The sequence below is a fragment of the Bos javanicus genome, chromosome 1 (assembly GCF_032452875.1).
Source record: "Bos javanicus breed banteng chromosome 1, ARS-OSU_banteng_1.0, whole genome shotgun sequence".
NCBI classification, from domain to species: Eukaryota; Metazoa; Chordata; class Mammalia; order Artiodactyla; family Bovidae; genus Bos; species Bos javanicus.
The window spans coordinates 66364412-66380210 of record NC_083868.1 but is presented as its reverse complement, the minus strand read 5'-3'; the positions used below and the strand labels follow the sequence as shown (position 1 = coordinate 66380210).

Here is a 15799-nt window from a genome sequence, read left to right as displayed (position 1 = left end):
GTTGAGCATCTTTTCATGTGTTTGTTAGCCATCTGTATGTCTTCTTTGGAGAAATGTCTGTTTAGTTCTTTGGCCCATTTTTTGATTGGGTTGTTTATTTTTCTGGTATTGAGCTGCATGAGCTCTTTGTATATCTTTCAGATTAATTCTTTGTCAGTTGCTTCTTTTGCTATTATTTTCTCCCACTCTGAAGGCTGTCTTTTCACCTTACTTATAGTTTCCTTCATTGTGCAAAAACTTTTAAGTTTGATTAGGTCCAATTTGTTTATTTTTGCTTTTATTTCCAATATTCTGGGAGGTGGGTCATAGAGGATCCTGCTGTGATTTATGTCAGAGAGTGTTTTGCCTCTGTTTCCCTCTAGGATTTTTATAGTTTCTGGTCTTACATTTAGATCTTTAATCCATTTTGAGTTTATTTTTGTGTATGGTGTTAGAAAGTGTTCTAGTTTCATTCTTTTACAAGTGGTTGACCAGTTTTCCCAGCACCACTTGTTAAAGAGATTGTCTTTTCTCCATTGTATATTTTTGCCTCCTTTGTCAAAGATAAGGTGCCCATAGGTGCATGGATTTATCTCTGAGCTTTCTATTTAGTTCCACTGATCTATATTTTTGTCTTTGTGCCCGTATTAATGACTTGTCTTGATGACTGTAGCTTTTTAGTATGGTCTGAAGTCAGGCAGATTGATTCCTCCAGTTCCATTCTTCTTTCTCAAGACTGCTTTGGCTATTTGAGGATTTTTGTATTTCCGTACAAATTGTGAAATTATTTGTCCTAGTCCCGTGAAAAATACCATTGGTAGCTTGATAGGGATTGCATTGAATCTATAGATTGCTTTGGGTAGTAAACTTATTTTCACTATATTGATTCTTCCAATCCATGAACATAGTATATTTCTCCATATATTTGTGTCCTCTTTGATTTTGTTCTTGAGTGTTTTATAGTTTTATATACATAGGTCTTTTGTTTCTTTAGGTAGATTTATTCCAGGGTATTTTATTCTTTTCATCACAATGATGAATAGGATTGTTTCCTTAATTTTTCTTTCTGTTTTCTCATTGTTCGTGACTGTGTAGGAATGCAAGGGATTTCTGTGTATTAATTTTATATCCTGCAACTTTTATATTCATTGATTAGCTCTAGTAATTTTCTGGTGAAGTCTTTAGGGTTTTCTATGTAGAGGATCATGTCATCTGCAAACAGTGAAAGTTTTACTTCTTCTTTTCCAATCTGGATTCTTTTTATTTCTTTTTCTTCTCTGATTGCTGTGGCTAAAATTTCCAGAACTGTGTTGAATAGTAATGGTGAGAGTGGGCACCCCTGTCTTGTTCCTGATTTTAGGGGAAATGCTTTCAATTTTTCACCATTTAGGATAGATAATGTTTGCTGTGGGTTTATCATATATGGCTATTATTATGTTGAGGTATGTGCTTTCTGTGCCTGCTTTTTGGAGAGATTTTATCATAAATGGGTGCTGAATTTTGTCAAAGGCTTTCTCTGCATCTATCGAGATAATCATATGATTTTTATCCTTCAATCTGTTAATGTGGTATATCACACTGATTGATTTGTGAATGTTGACAAATGCTGGACAAACCAGCATCCCTAGGATAAAGCCCACTTGGTCATAATGTATGATCTTCTTAATATGTTGTTGCATTCTGTTTGCTAGAATTTTGTTAAGTATTTTTTGTTTGTTTGATTGTACCAAAGAATTTATTTGGAGGGAAACAGTGAAGAAACAGACATAGAGAACAGGCTTACGGACACAGGGAGAGGGGAAGAAAGGGTGAGATGTATGGAGAGAGTAACATGGAAACTTACATTACTGTATGTAAAACAGATAGTCAGTGGGAACTTGCTGTATGTCTCAGGGAACTCAAACGGGCTCTGTATCAACCTAGAGGGGTGGGATGGGAAAAGAAATGGGAGGGAAGTTCAAGAGGGAGGGGACATATGTATACCTATGGCTGATTTTTTTTCTTGGCAAAACTCTATTAGTCTTTGCCCTGCTTCATTCCATATTCCAAGGCCAAATTTGCCTGTTACTCCAGGTGTTTCTTGACTTCCTACTTTTGCATTCCAGTCCCCTATAATGAAAAGGACATCTTTTTTGGGTGTTAATTCTAAAAGGTCTTGTAGGTCTTCATAGAACCGTTCATCTTCAGCTTCTGCAGCATTACTGGTTGGGGTCTAGACTTGGATTACTGTGATATTGAATGGTTTGCCTTGGAAACGAACAGAGATCATTCTGTCGTTTTTGAGATTGCATCCAAGTACTGCATTTCGGAATCTTTTGTTGACCATGATGGCCACTCCAGTTCTTCTGAGGGATTCCTGCCTGCAGTAGTAGATATAATGGTCATCTGAGTTAAATGAGTCTATTTTCATCAGCAATATTGGCCTGTAGTTTTCTCTTTTTGTGGCATCTTTGGTTTTGGCATTAGGGTGATGATGGCCTTATAGAATGAGTTTGGAAGTTTACCTTCCTCTGCAATTTTTTGGAAGCGTTTAAGTAGGATAGGTGTTAGCTCTTCTCTCAGTTTTTGGTAGAATTCACTCTGAAGCCATCTGGTCCTGGGCTTTTGTTTGCTGGAAGATTTTTGATTATGGTTTCTTTTTTTTTTTTTTGATTATGGTTTCTATTTCCGTGCTTGTGAAGGGTCTGTTAAGATTTTCTATTTCTTCCTGGTTCAGTTTTGGAAGGTTATACTTTTCTAAGAATTTGCCCATTTCTTCCAAGTTGTCCATTTTATTGGCATATAGTTGCTGATAGTAGTCTCTTATGATCCTTTGTACTTCTGTGTTGTCTGTTGTGATTTCTCCATTTTCATTTCTAATTTTGTTGATTTGATTCTTCTCCCTTTTTTTCTTGGTAAGTCTGGCTAATGGTTTGTCTGTTTTATATATCCTCTCAAAGAACCAGCTTTTAGTTTTGTTGATTTTTGCTATAGCTTTCTTTGTTTCTTTTTCATTTATTTCTGCCCTAATTTTTAAGATTTCTTTCCTTCTACTAACCCTGGGGTTCTTCATTTCTTCTTATTCTAGTAAAGTTAGGGTATTTATTTGATTTTTCTCTTGTTTCTTGAGGTAAGCTTGTAATGCTATGAACCTTCACCTTAGCACTGCTTTTATTGAATCCCATAGGTTTTGGGTTACCATGTTTTCATTTGTTCCTATGCATATTTTTATTTCTTTTTTGATTTCTTCCATGATTTGTTGGTTATTCAGAAGTGTGTTATTTAGCCTCCATATGTTTGTATTTTTAATAGTTTTTTTTCCTGTAGTTGACATCTAATCTTACTGCATTGTGATCAGAAAAGATGCTTGAAGTTATTTCGATTTTTTAAAATTTACTAAGGCTAGATTTATGACCCAGGATGTGATCTATTCTGAAGAATGTTCCGTATGCGCTTGAGAAAAAGGTGAAATTTATTTTTTTGGAGTGAAATATCCTATAGATATAAATTAGGTCTAAATGGTCCATTGTATCATTTAAAGTTTGTGTTTCCTTGCTAATTTTCTGTTTGGTTGATCTATCCATGGGTGTGAGTGGGATATTAAAGTTTCCCACTATTATTGTGTTACTGTTAATTTCCCCTTTCATACTTGCTGGCATTTGTCTTACGTATTGAGGTGCTCCTATGTTGGGTGCATGTATATTTATAATTATTTTATCTTCTTCTTGGATTGATCCTTTGATCATTATATAGTGTCCTTCTTTGTCTCTTTTCATGGCCTTTATTTCAAAGTCTATTTTATCTGATATGAGTATTACTACTCCTGCTTTCTTTTGGTCTCCATTTGCATGAAACATCTTTTTCCAGCCCTTTACTTTCAGTCTGTTTGTGTCCCTTGGTTTGAGGTGGGTCTCTTGTAGACAGTATATATAGGGGTATTGTTTTTGTATCCATTCGCCAGTCTTTGTCTTTTGGTTGGTGCATTCAACTCATTTACATTTAAGGTAATTATTGATAAGTATGATCCCATTGCCATTACTTTTTCATTTTAGGTTCGAGTTTATAAACCTTTTCTGTGTTTCCTGTCTAGAGAATATCCTTTAGCATTTGTTGAAGAGCTGGTTGGTGGTGCTGCATCCTCTAGCTTTTGCTTGCCTGTAAAGCTTTTGATTTTTCTTTCATATTTGGGTGAGATCTTTGCTAGGTATACTTTTCTGGGTTGTAGGTTTTTCTCTTTCATCACTTTAAGTATGTCCTGCCATTCCCTCTGGCCTGAAGAGTTTCTATTGAAAGATCAGCTGTTATCTTTATGGGAATCCCCTTGTGTGTTATTTGTTGCTTTTCCCTTGCTGCTTTTAACATTTGCTCTTTGTGTTTGATCTTTGTTAGTTTGATTAATATGTTTCTTGGGCTGTTTCACCTTCGGTTTATCCTGCTTGGGACTTTCTGGGTTTCTTGGACTTGGGTGGCTATTTCCACCCCCATTTTAGGGAAGGTTTCAACTATTATCTCAAGTATTTTTTCTTGCCCTTTCTTTTTGTCTTCTTCTTCTGGGACTCCTATGATTTGAATGTTAGGGTGTTTAACATGGTCCCAGAGGTCTCTGAGGTTGTCCTCATTTCTTTTCATTCTTTTTTCTTTTTTCCTCTGCTTATTTCCACCATCCTATCTTCCACCTCACTTATCCTATCTTCTGTCTCACTCATTTTACTGTTGGTTCCCTCCAGAGTGCTTTTGATCTCAGTTATTGCATTATTCATTATTGATTGATTCTTCTTTATTTCTTCTAGGTCCGTGTTAAACATTTCTTGCATCTTCTCAATTCTTGTCTCTAATCTATTTATCTTTAACTCCATTTTGTTTTCAAGATTTTGGATCATCTTTACTATCATTAGTCTGAATTCTTTTTCAGGTAGACTCCCTATCTCCTCCTCTTTTGTTTGTTTGGTGGTCATTTTTCATGTTTCTTTACCTGCTGAATATTTCTCTGCCTTTTTATTTTGTTTAAATTGCTCTGTTTGGGGGTGCCCTTTCTATAGGCTAGAAGTATGTGGTTCCTCTTTGTTGTGGAGGTTGCTATCTGTGGGTGGGATTGGACTAGTGACTTGTCAAGGTTTCTTGGTTAGGGGAGCTTGTGTCTGTGTTCTGGTGGGTGGAGCTGGGTTTCTTCTCTCTGGAGTGCAATGAAGTGTCCAGTAGTGAACGTTGGGATGTCTATGGGTTTGGTATGGCTTTGGGAAGCTTTTCTTTTAATGGTCAGTGCTGCATTCCTGCTTTGCTGGAGAAGTAGCATGATATGTCTTGCTCTGGAACTTATTGGCTCTCGGGTGGAGCTTGGTTCCAGTGTAGGTATGGAGGCTTTTGGATGAGCTTTTGTCTTTTAATTTTCCCTGGAATCAGGAGTTCTCTGATGTTCTCAAGTTTTGGATTTAAGCCTCCTGCCTCTGGCTTTTAGTCTTATTCTTACAGTAGCCTTGGAGAAGGCAATGGCACCCCACTCCAGTACTCTTGCCTGGAAAATCCCATGGATGGAGGGCCTGGTGGGCTGTAGTCCATGGGGTCACTAAGAGTCAGACACGACTGAGTGACTTCACTTTCACTTTTCACTTTCATGCATTGGAGAAGGAAATGGCAACCCACTCCAGTGTTCTTGCCTGGAGAATCCCAGGGACAGGGGAGCCTGGTGGGCTGCCGTCTGTGGGGTTGCACAGAGTCGGACATGACTGAAGCGACTTAGCAGCAGCAGCAGCCTCAAGACTTCTCCATCCATAAAGCACTGATGATAAAACATGTAAGTTAATGGTGAAACAATTCTCCACAGCAAGGGAGACCCAGAGAGGTTCACAGAGTTACATAGAGAAGAGAAGAGGGAGGAGGGAGATAGAGGTGACCAGGAGAAGAATAGGGAGAGTCAAAATGGGAGAGAACAATCTAGCCAGTAATCAATTCTGTATGTGCTCCCCACAGTCTGGAACACCCAGAGAGATTCACAGAGTTACACAGAGAAGAGAAGAGGGAGGAGGGACCAGAAGGAGAAGAGGGAGGAGTCAAAAGGGGAGAGACAATCTAGCCAGTAATCAGTTCCCTAAGTGTTCTTCACAGCCTGGAACACCCAGAGAAATTCACAGGGTTAAGCAGAGAAGAGAAGAGGGAGGGAGGAAATAGAAGTGACCTGGGAAAGAAGAGGGAGAGTCAAAAGGGGAGACAGCAATCAAGCCAGTAATGACACCCCTAAGTGAAAATGGATACTGAAGATTGGATTCTTAAAGGTACAAAATTGATAACAAATACCAAAGAGCAAAGATTAAAAATCTAGAGTAAAGGTTAGACTCTCAAAAATACAATATTAAAAATACAAAACAAAATCAATCACAAAAATTATAAAAAAAAATATATGAAATTTGCTTTAAAATAGGGTCTTTTTTTTGCAAAGCAATAGTAGGTTATAAAAATGAAAATTAAAGGAGTAATAAAGAAATTAAATTTAAAAAAATTAAAACGTGATAATAGTAAAAATATATCTAAGAATTTCTCTGGAGCTGTTGTGAGCAGTGTGGGGTCAGTTCAGTTTCACATAGTTCCTTGTTCCAGCTTATACTTGTTCTCAAGGTCTATAGGCCCCCTCCAATGCTTAATCAGTGTTAACAACAGGGTTTTAATCTGTTGCACCTGTCACTTCTGGAGCAGTTCCCTCTTCTTTGTTTATGTTGGTTTCCTGTTTGCAAGTCTCTTTGGTGTCTAATTTCCACCCCAACACAAGGGGGCCAAGGTGGTCACTTATTTAGGCTCACTTGTTCAGTTGTGGTGTGGGGAGGGAAGAACACCACAAACAAATATTGCTGGTGTGTGTGGGAAGTGCTCACAGTGTATGGACCACAATGGATTTGCCCTAGCTCACAGCAGCGTGTGCTTTCTGGGTCTACACTGCTCAGGCTGCAGGGTGTTTTGCAGGGCACTGTCCAAAGCAGGCCCTGGGTTTTTTGCACTTCCCAGGTTTAAGCTGCTTGGGTCAGGTTCTCGGGTATGCCTCAAGGGCACAGATTCGGTTGAGCGTGTGTTTTGTGCCCTTCCCTCGTCCAAGCAGCTCAGGTGACCAGGTGCTTGGCAAGCGCACTGTCCAAGGGGGACGTACATCTTAATCACGTCCCTGGTCCTGGGCGCTCAGCTTCCTGGGTGTGCTGTGAGACTGTCTCAGGTGTGCTGTGTGTCTCCTCTGGGGAGCTGATCTCAGGCTGCGACCCTCCTGGCAGATGTCAACCATCCAGGAAGACATGGTTAGCAACTGGAAGCCTGCTCCCAGTTTGGTGGAGGATGCTAGTCTTTGGGGCCGAGATTGGAGCAGCCCCTTGCCTTCTGGCTCTGGTTGTTGCACATCTGCCTCTCTGCCTCTGGTGGGGGTGGGGAGGGGTCTGTATGCAGCCAGCTAGCTCTTCTTTGGTATTTGCTCAATCCTTAGTTCTGTGAGTGGGCCAGGCTGCTAGTTGGAGCCTTTTGCAGGAAAGTTCTCTCTCTTTTTTTTCCCTCTCTGACAATCCCACAGTTTGAGTTGCTATCTCACTTTAGCTCCTTGAGAGCATTCAGGCCCAGACCTTACCCTAAGGACCGCTGATGGCACCCGTGCCTCCCTGTCCAGCGCCAGCTCGCTGGTGGCAGATGCAAATGTCTGGGCTACTTCTCTGCTGGCAGAGTTAGGCGCCTATTCTGTGGGTGTTTTTTTTTTTTCCTCCCAGTCATGTTGCCCTTTGAGATTCCAAAACTCCCCACAGACTCGCCTGTGAGAGGGTTTCCTACTGTTTGAAATGTCTCCTCCTTCACTACTCCCTCCCAAGGACAGATCTCCCTCCCTAACTCTTTTGTCTCTCTTTTTGCCTTTTATATTTTGTCTCACCTCCTTTTGAAGAGAATGCCTTTCTCCGTGCCTGGTGACCTCTGCCAGCATTCAGAAGTTGTTTTGTGGAAGTTGCTCAGCATTCAAATGATCTTTTGATGAATTTGTAGGGGAGAAAGGGGTCTCCCTGCCCTATTACTCTGCCATCTTGGGACTGCCACCCCGAGTTGTGTTCTTGATGTCTCTTAATTTCTGTTCTCTACTTTCATCTCTTTATCTTGCTATGTTGCGTTCTGGGTAATCCTCTTGGATCTATGTTAAGTTCTCTAACTCTTCCTTCAGATGTATTTAACCATCGTTTAAGTCATCCACTAATTTTTCAACTTTATTTCATTTGTTTTTCATTTGTACTAGTTCCCTTTGATTCTATTGCAAATCTGCTGATTCCTTTTCCTTAATCTCATATTGCTTTCATTAAATTTTTCCCTTTCTTTAAGCACTTTAGTTATTTTTAAAATACTCATTTTATAGTTTCTTTCACATTGTTATACTATTTGCAACTCTTGGGGACGCCAATTCTTCTGTTCAACTAATCTATTTTCCATCATGGTTATTTATTTCTTTGATAGTTTATAATTTATTACATTTTGCAAATTTATTTCAGTGGGGAGACAGGGATATTTGTTATGTGCCCTGGATTGAGAATATTTCCCATCAGAGAAATTCTGCCTTTATTTCTGGCTGAGTTCCAGGGTCTTAATAGTAAAGACCATGTTCTCTTTACAATTATTGTTTTCCATTATGAATTCGATTTTGTAAATAGATACAGGTCTAGTCAGTCTTCTGATTTTTTTCTTATTATAGTAATGTATGCTTTTCAAGGACATTTTCCATTTTATCTATATTTTCAAATATAGTGGTATAGATTCATTTATAGTATTCCCTTATTCTTTTTTCAACCTCTGTAAGATCTATAAGTGACATGTTCACTTTTACTACTGATATTATTAATTTGTAGTTTTTTCTTTTTAATTATTTTGCTAGAGGTTCTTTAATATTATTTATTATTAATTTCAAAGAAGTATCTTTACTTTGCTCATTTTCTCCATTGTTTACTTGTTTTTAAAATGTTATTGAATTCTGCTTTTCAGTACTTTTTTTTCTTTCATTTTAATGTGGGTTTAGTTGGTTCTTTCTTGTTAAGGTAGAAACATAGAAAATTGATTTTAAACCTTTGCTTACTTCATGGGTACTTAAAACTATATGTGTGTGTGCTAAGTCACTTCAGTTGTGTCTGACTCTATGCAATCCTATGGGCCATACCCTGCCAGGCTCCTCTGCCTTCAGGATTCTCCAGGCAAGAACACTGGAGTGGGTTGCCGTGCCCTTCTCCAGGGGATCTTCCCGACCTAGGGATTGAATGTCTCTTACGTCTCCTGCATTGGCAGGCAGGTTCTTCGTCACCAGCGCCACCTGGGAAACACCCGGTTTTTGCTACATTCCACAATGTTATATATATTTTAATTTTTTTATTCAGTTCAAAATATTCATTTCCTTTTCATTTCTTCTTTGCTCCATGAGTCATTTAAAAGTGTAATTGCTCATTTTCCAGGAATTTGGGAAATTTTCTTATTTTATTGTTATGAACTTCTAGTTTAATTCTACTATAATCAGAGGATATGATATCTCATATTCTAATCTTTTGAAATGTACTGAAACTTTTTATATGAACAAGTATATGGTCTATCTTGGTGGCTGGTATATGTGCATAGAAAAATATATATCATGAAGTTTGGGGATGTAATATTCTATAAATGTCAATTAGGTCTTGTTGATAATGTTGTTTGGGACTTCTCTAATAGATCCCTTTTGTCTAAATTTTTTATTAATAGTTAGAAAAGAGTGTTAAAATTTTTGACTATAGTCATAGATTTGTCTCTTTCTCTTTCATCTTTGTTTCATGAATTTTGATTCTGATAATTTTGATTCATCGTATTTAATCCTGATGAAGGACAAATTGCCCTTTTATCATGTGCTAAGTCTCTTATCATGCATTTTGTCTTTAAGTCCACTTTGTCTCCTATTCATGTCATCTTTCTGATGCTAACCCTTTCTGTGGTATATATTTTCCTATATCAGTATTCAATTAATCTCTCAGCTTAGAATTTCTGTATAATATAAGTAGTATGAAACTGGATATTTGTATCTCACACATTCAGGTGCAGGCTTGGAGCTTACAAATCTCATAGGTAAAATCTTCTCCAAATGCTAAAAAACTAGAATTCTTCTTACCATTTCCCTGGACAAGTAGTAGACTTTTTCTAGAATTATTTTATAGAAGTGGGCAGAGCCTTACTTTCTTGCTCCAGCTACCTGTTCTTGTATAGAAACTAGAACCTCAGATCCTATATCCTATTCTCTAGGCACTAAATTTGTGACTGAAAACAGCTTGGGTTTTCTGTGTCAGCTCATAATTACCATCATATCTACTATTTTGATTCATCTGTTTGTTCCTGGAACCAGGAATTTTTTTTTCTTGTTTTCTTTTGAGATTTATTGTTTTTTTTTTTTTTTAAAAAGATCATTATATCTTTCTCAAATTACCAGTGTTTGCATAGAATTAGGGAAAGACATGTAGTTCACATGCATCTGTCTTTTTTTCTGGATGTCTCTCCTTACACTCTCTGTATTTTCTCCTTCTTTGAAGAAGGGAAAAAATTGAAATAATCTTCTATCTTGGAATGGAAATGAGGGAAAGAGTGAACATTGTTGAATTAAAACTTACAAAGGCTGGCTTAGAACTCCATTTCCCTTTGATTCGGGCCCCGCTATCTTCCCAGGCCCCATCACCCTGCACCCACCCCTCCTGACTCCTCTTCCAAGCACTTTCCCATGGACTGAGAGTGGGCTCTCACAACTGCTCCTTCCACCGCAGATTACTCTCGTGGCTTTGGTGGCCGTTATGGGATAGAGGCGGATAAACGGGACAAGGCAGCTCTCGGATATGACTACAAGGGAGAGACAGAGAAACATGAATCCCAGAGAGGTGAGTTGGGGCTGGAGAGGAGGGAGGCCATAGCGTACGTGGAGCCCTCCTTCTGCTCTTCCTGAAAGTTGACACAGAGGACCCAGAATACGAGTCATGCAGGAAGTGGTAGGGTGAAGAGTATGCATTACCTGTATGGGGGTAGGTGGGGGGAGACCCACAGGGATGGAGAGGAGAGCAGCAAGCTTAGGAGCAGGACACAGGAAGGTGACCAAAGAGAAGGGGTCATTGAGGAATGGGTGAAGACGGGTGGGCTGGCTGATGGCAAGAGTGTGATTTGGCTGTGAGTCTTAGGGGCCCCTCTGCTTCACAGAGAGAGGTCTTCCTCCCTGGGACACAGAGAGGATGGCTGGGGGGCTCACTTTAATTTTTTTTTATATTTTTTAAAATTTAAATTAAAAAATTTTTTACAATATTATGTTGGTTTCTGCCATACAACAATGTAAATCAGCCATAATTATCCATATGTCCCCTCCCTCCCCTCCCCTCATCCCATCCCTCCAGGTTATCACAGAGTGCCTGGGCTCCCTATGCTATACAGCAACTTCTCGCTTTAATTTTTCCTGTTTCTTCCTTTTATATTTTGCCCTTTTCTGCCACTTCTCTCTCTTTTGTTTCTCTCTTCCCATGTCTCATATCTCCATTCTCTCCCAGGTATTTTTTTTTCCCATCCTTTTTCATCTTTTCCCACCCATTCCTCTGTCTATTCCTGACTAACATACTTCCTCATCGGTCTCTCTGTTTTCCTCATTCCTGTCTTCTGGTCCTCCTTCCCACTGCTCCTACTCCCTCTTCCCATACATTTCTAGCACTTAACTCCTATTGTGACTCTCAGATATTTCCATCCTGCAGATTATGCCAAGGGTTTTGGCGGGCAGTATGGCATCCAGAAGGACCGAGTGGATAAGGTAAAGCACCAGAACACCAATGTCTTGGGAAAAGTTCCCTGACATACATGGAGAAGAGTGAGAGGCAAAGTGGGTACAAGGATGAGCAAAGCTAGGTGCCCTGCACTGTCCTGCTCTTCCCATTGACTGCCCTCAGCATCTAATGGGTGTGTCTTCTGAAGCCTGAGCTTTATCAAGGAGAGTGAGGAGGTGGAGAGAGACAGGGAGGCAGACAAACTCCAGCGAAAAGTGTTTAAAACTTCATTGATTGCTTGGTATTGATTAACTCAGTCAGTAACCTAGCCCCACTCCATTCAGTCTTTCCCTACACCTCTTCATGTACTGCATGTACTTCATGTACTCCTGCATTCCAGGCAACTGGACTTAAAAGATGTGAGATTCCAGGAACACTGAGCTTTTTTAAAGGGAGAGCCAGTCCTACAAGCCTAGAACTTCTTCACCCATCTCTCTGAAGCAAAACAACAATATCTGAATACCCTAACTACTACTGAGCATCAAAAGTTTAGGGAGACCTCCTATAGTGGCCCCAATCCCTGCTACTGCCTTCTGGGTCACTATCGCCCCCTTCCCTCTCCCCACCACTGCACATACTATTCCTCTACCTGCAGAGTGCTGTTGGCTTCAATGAAATGGAGGCCCCAACCACAGCTTACAAGAAGACAACACCCATAGAGGCTGGTGAGTTTTAATTCCCTCTCTCTGTTCTCCTCAATCTCCTCTGCCTTCTCATTCTTTTTTTCTTCCTAGACTACCTACTCCAAGCATTTAACTACCTAGGTTAGCTGAGGTAGACTTGACCCCTACCCTCATCTTCCCAGATTCTTTCTCCTAAAAAAAAATTAGGTTAGGTGGATATCTGAGTGACACTGGGGAAAAAACTGTATGTAGAGAACACAGGGATGAGGGGAGCCATCTGGGAAGAACACAAAGGGAAAGGAACTTTGGATGGGGGACAGTGGGTAGATGGTGGCCTGAGGGTATATAGATTTAAGAAATGTGGACCAGGAAGGATGCAGGTTAGGGGACCAAGCTTTAGAAGGAGTAAGAGCCTGAGATCACATGGTCTGGCTATGTGAAAATCTAGGCTCCAGGGCTACCTTATCCTTCTCTAAGCCCCTTGTTCCTTCATTAATACCTCTTTACCTCCATTTCCATTCTTGATTTTCTCTTCTTCTGGATGTTTAACTGACTCTTCTTCTTTCCAGTGCTACTCTTCTACTTCTGACCCAAGACAACCCTAATTTTTTTGACTGTGTCTGTAGCTTCTAGTGGTGCCCGTGGGCTGAAGGCAAAATTTGAGTCCATGGCAGAGGAAAAGAGGAAGCGGGAGGAAGAGGAGAAGGCACAACAGATGGCCAGGCAGCAACAAGAGAGAAAGGCCTTGGTAAAGATGAGCCATGAGGCTCAGCAACCAGTGGCCACTAGGGAAGAGCCGGCGGCGCCAGCCCCATTGCCTAAGAAAATCTCCTCAGAGGTAAGTGCTCAGCCCTCCGGGATCCACATCCAGCATTCTTTGCCCAGACAAGAGCCTAAGGGGATCTGTATCCTTAGTAAAAAGTAAGACCCAGAACTCCCCTGTGTTAGCAAAATCTACAATTGTTATCCTTGTCTTCAGAAGATCTCAATCTAATTGTGTAATTAAGCTTCATATATACATATGAGAATGCTCAGTGGAAAAAACCCCAAGATTTACATGGTTCAACAAAAGATAGGTCACCAGGCAGTGTAGTCAGTTACTGCTGCAAGAACAAGAGGAAGGAGCTGTCATTTCAGGTTGGAGCCCATCTTGAGGAATGATAGATGTGAATTGGCAGAGACAGGAAGGGGTGTTCCAGTACAGGAGAGAAGATAAAGTTTCTTGCTCACTGGAGAGATGCTTCATCCTTCACAGGCCTGGCCTCCAGCAGCGAGTTGTCCGTCATCAGAGCCTGGGCCTGTGAGAACCAAGAGGGAACAACCAGTACCTGCCCTGCCCTCAAGGCAGGATCCCCCAGAGGTAAGCAGACCGCCCCCCCAAGATCCACACCTTTCCCATCTCCTCATGTCCTGCAGGCTGATCAACCACCCTGGTTTGCCTGGGGCTATCCTGACCTTAGCACTGGAAGTCTTATATTCTGGGAAACCACCCAGTCCTGGGCAGACTAGGACAGTTAGTCATCCTAGCTGTCATCTTTTCCCCTTTTAGATTTTGCTTCACTGTTTTCCTGGTCTCCCAAGGAATCTGACTTGTGTTCCATTTCCTTCTCCTCATACCTTTTACATTCCCCTTCGATTAACATCGTCTGTTGGTAGGTGTTTTGAGTGGATGGATGTGGGAAGAGGTTGAAGAAGGAAGAGGGGTGAGAGACTGTTCCCTAGGAGAGGCTGTTAGCAGGAGCCAGGAATGGACATGGAAGTGAAGGCATGTGGATGATAGGGCCCAGCAGTCCTCCACTGGGACGTTTTGGAGAGGCAGCTCCTGGTACACAGAAGTCACCTTGCTTCAAGTATACTGTCTTTTCTCAGGACAATGAGGAGGCCCCAGCTCTGCCCCCCAGGACTCCAGAAGTCTTCCAGCTGCAGGAAGAGCCAGTGTATGAAGCAGTGCCTGAGCCTGAGCCTGAGCCCGAACCCGAGCCTGAACCCGAGCCTGAGAATGACTATGAGGATGTTGAGGAGATAGACAGACATGAGCAGGATGAGGAAGCAGAGGCAGACTATGAGGATGTGCTCGAGCCTGAGGATCCCTCTTTTTCTTCCACTCTGGCTGGTGAGTGGTGGGGCAGAAGAATTCCCCCATTACATGGAAGGACCTGTCTGTTTTCCTTCTCCATGTTGGTAAGACCATGTTCATATTTCTCACTGTGCAGGATCATCAGGCCACCCAGCTGGGGCTGGAGCTGGGATCTCAGCTGTAGCCCTGTATGATTACCAAGGAGGTAGGTTGGGAGTGGTCTGAGGGGTCTGGTGCCTGGAGCCCCTTGATACATGAGAGGCGGGTGGATTCTGGGGGTCAGAATAGGGCCCCAGACTTGGCATCAAGGACAGGCCTCTTTCCCTTCCTGAGGTTTAAAGGGGGCACGGGGTGGAGGGATTTTTGCCTGACCATCCTAATAGTCTGTCAATTTTCTCCCCAGAGGGAAGTGATGAGATTTCCTTTGACCCAGATGATGTCATCACTGACATTGAGATGGTGGACGAGGGCTGGTGGCGGGGACGTTGCCACGGCCACTTTGGACTCTTCCCTGCAAATTATGTCAAGCTCCTCCAGTAACTGTTTCTGTCTTCTTGCTGCACTGTGACTTTGCATATCCCCAGTGGCTCTGCCTCCAGCTGCTCTCCATTTCTGCTGCAAGCGTCTGACAGGATGTCATGAGTTGCCTGAAGTTCTAGGCAGACTTCCCTCTCCCTCTCCATCAGGGTTTGGACAGAGATGGCATGAAGAAGGGGGGCTCTCCTTCCGCTCGGTGTCTTCTCTATCCTGCGTACCCAGGATGATCTCAGGGATGCTTATCTTGTGGCCCCGCCTCCTTCCCTGTGAGTGCCCCCTCTTACCCACACCCCTAACTCTGCTTCCCTTTGTGAGTGCTGTGCTTCCTGGCTGTTTGCATGGCAAGGTATGTCTTCCTAGTTTTCCTACATGTGTTGTTTTCTCACTTTCCTTCTTTGCAGAGATATCTCTGACTCTTCTCTCTGATGGGTACTAAATTGGAAATAAAGTGGGACCATGGCTCACCTCTATTCTGAGGTAAATAGTACTTTTACGTGGCCCTCAATGACCCTAACTCTCATTACAGGTAGAAGTAATTTTCTTCCCTCTTTCGCATATTCAGAAAAGTCCTTCCAACCATTGCCCATCACTCTGAACCCTGGTGTCAAGGGCTGTGCCTTTTCCTTAGACTATACTGATATCCAGTCCAAAAACAGATGGGCCTGGAGAATGGCAGTTAGGTTGGGAAACAGGGGCCAGGAAGGGTCTACATTAAGCAGTTCAACTTCTACTGGCTTCAGCAGTTGTGAGAGGCCAGCCACCTTCCACCTGGGAGTAAAGACATTTCTTTAGTGCATGATGTTGCCTGA

General features: G+C 41.6%; 1 protein-coding gene across 1 annotated transcript in view; it reads left to right on the top strand.

Moving 5' to 3' along the window:
* Positions 1–15460, top strand: part of HCLS1 (hematopoietic cell-specific Lyn substrate 1) — a 33955-nt gene extending 18495 nt beyond the window's left edge. Inside the window, exons 7-14 of the mRNA XM_061404009.1 lie at positions 10722–10832; positions 11685–11740; positions 12349–12418; positions 13003–13214; positions 13632–13736; positions 14246–14489; positions 14590–14658; positions 14857–15460. Coding sequence (XP_061259993.1) covers positions 10722–10832; positions 11685–11740; positions 12349–12418; positions 13003–13214; positions 13632–13736; positions 14246–14489; positions 14590–14658; positions 14857–14993 — 1004 coding nt within the window. The 3' untranslated portion in view covers positions 14994–15460. The remainder of the gene's footprint in view (positions 1–10721; positions 10833–11684; positions 11741–12348; positions 12419–13002; positions 13215–13631; positions 13737–14245; positions 14490–14589; positions 14659–14856) is intronic.
* Positions 15461–15799: the final 339 nt, after the last annotated feature.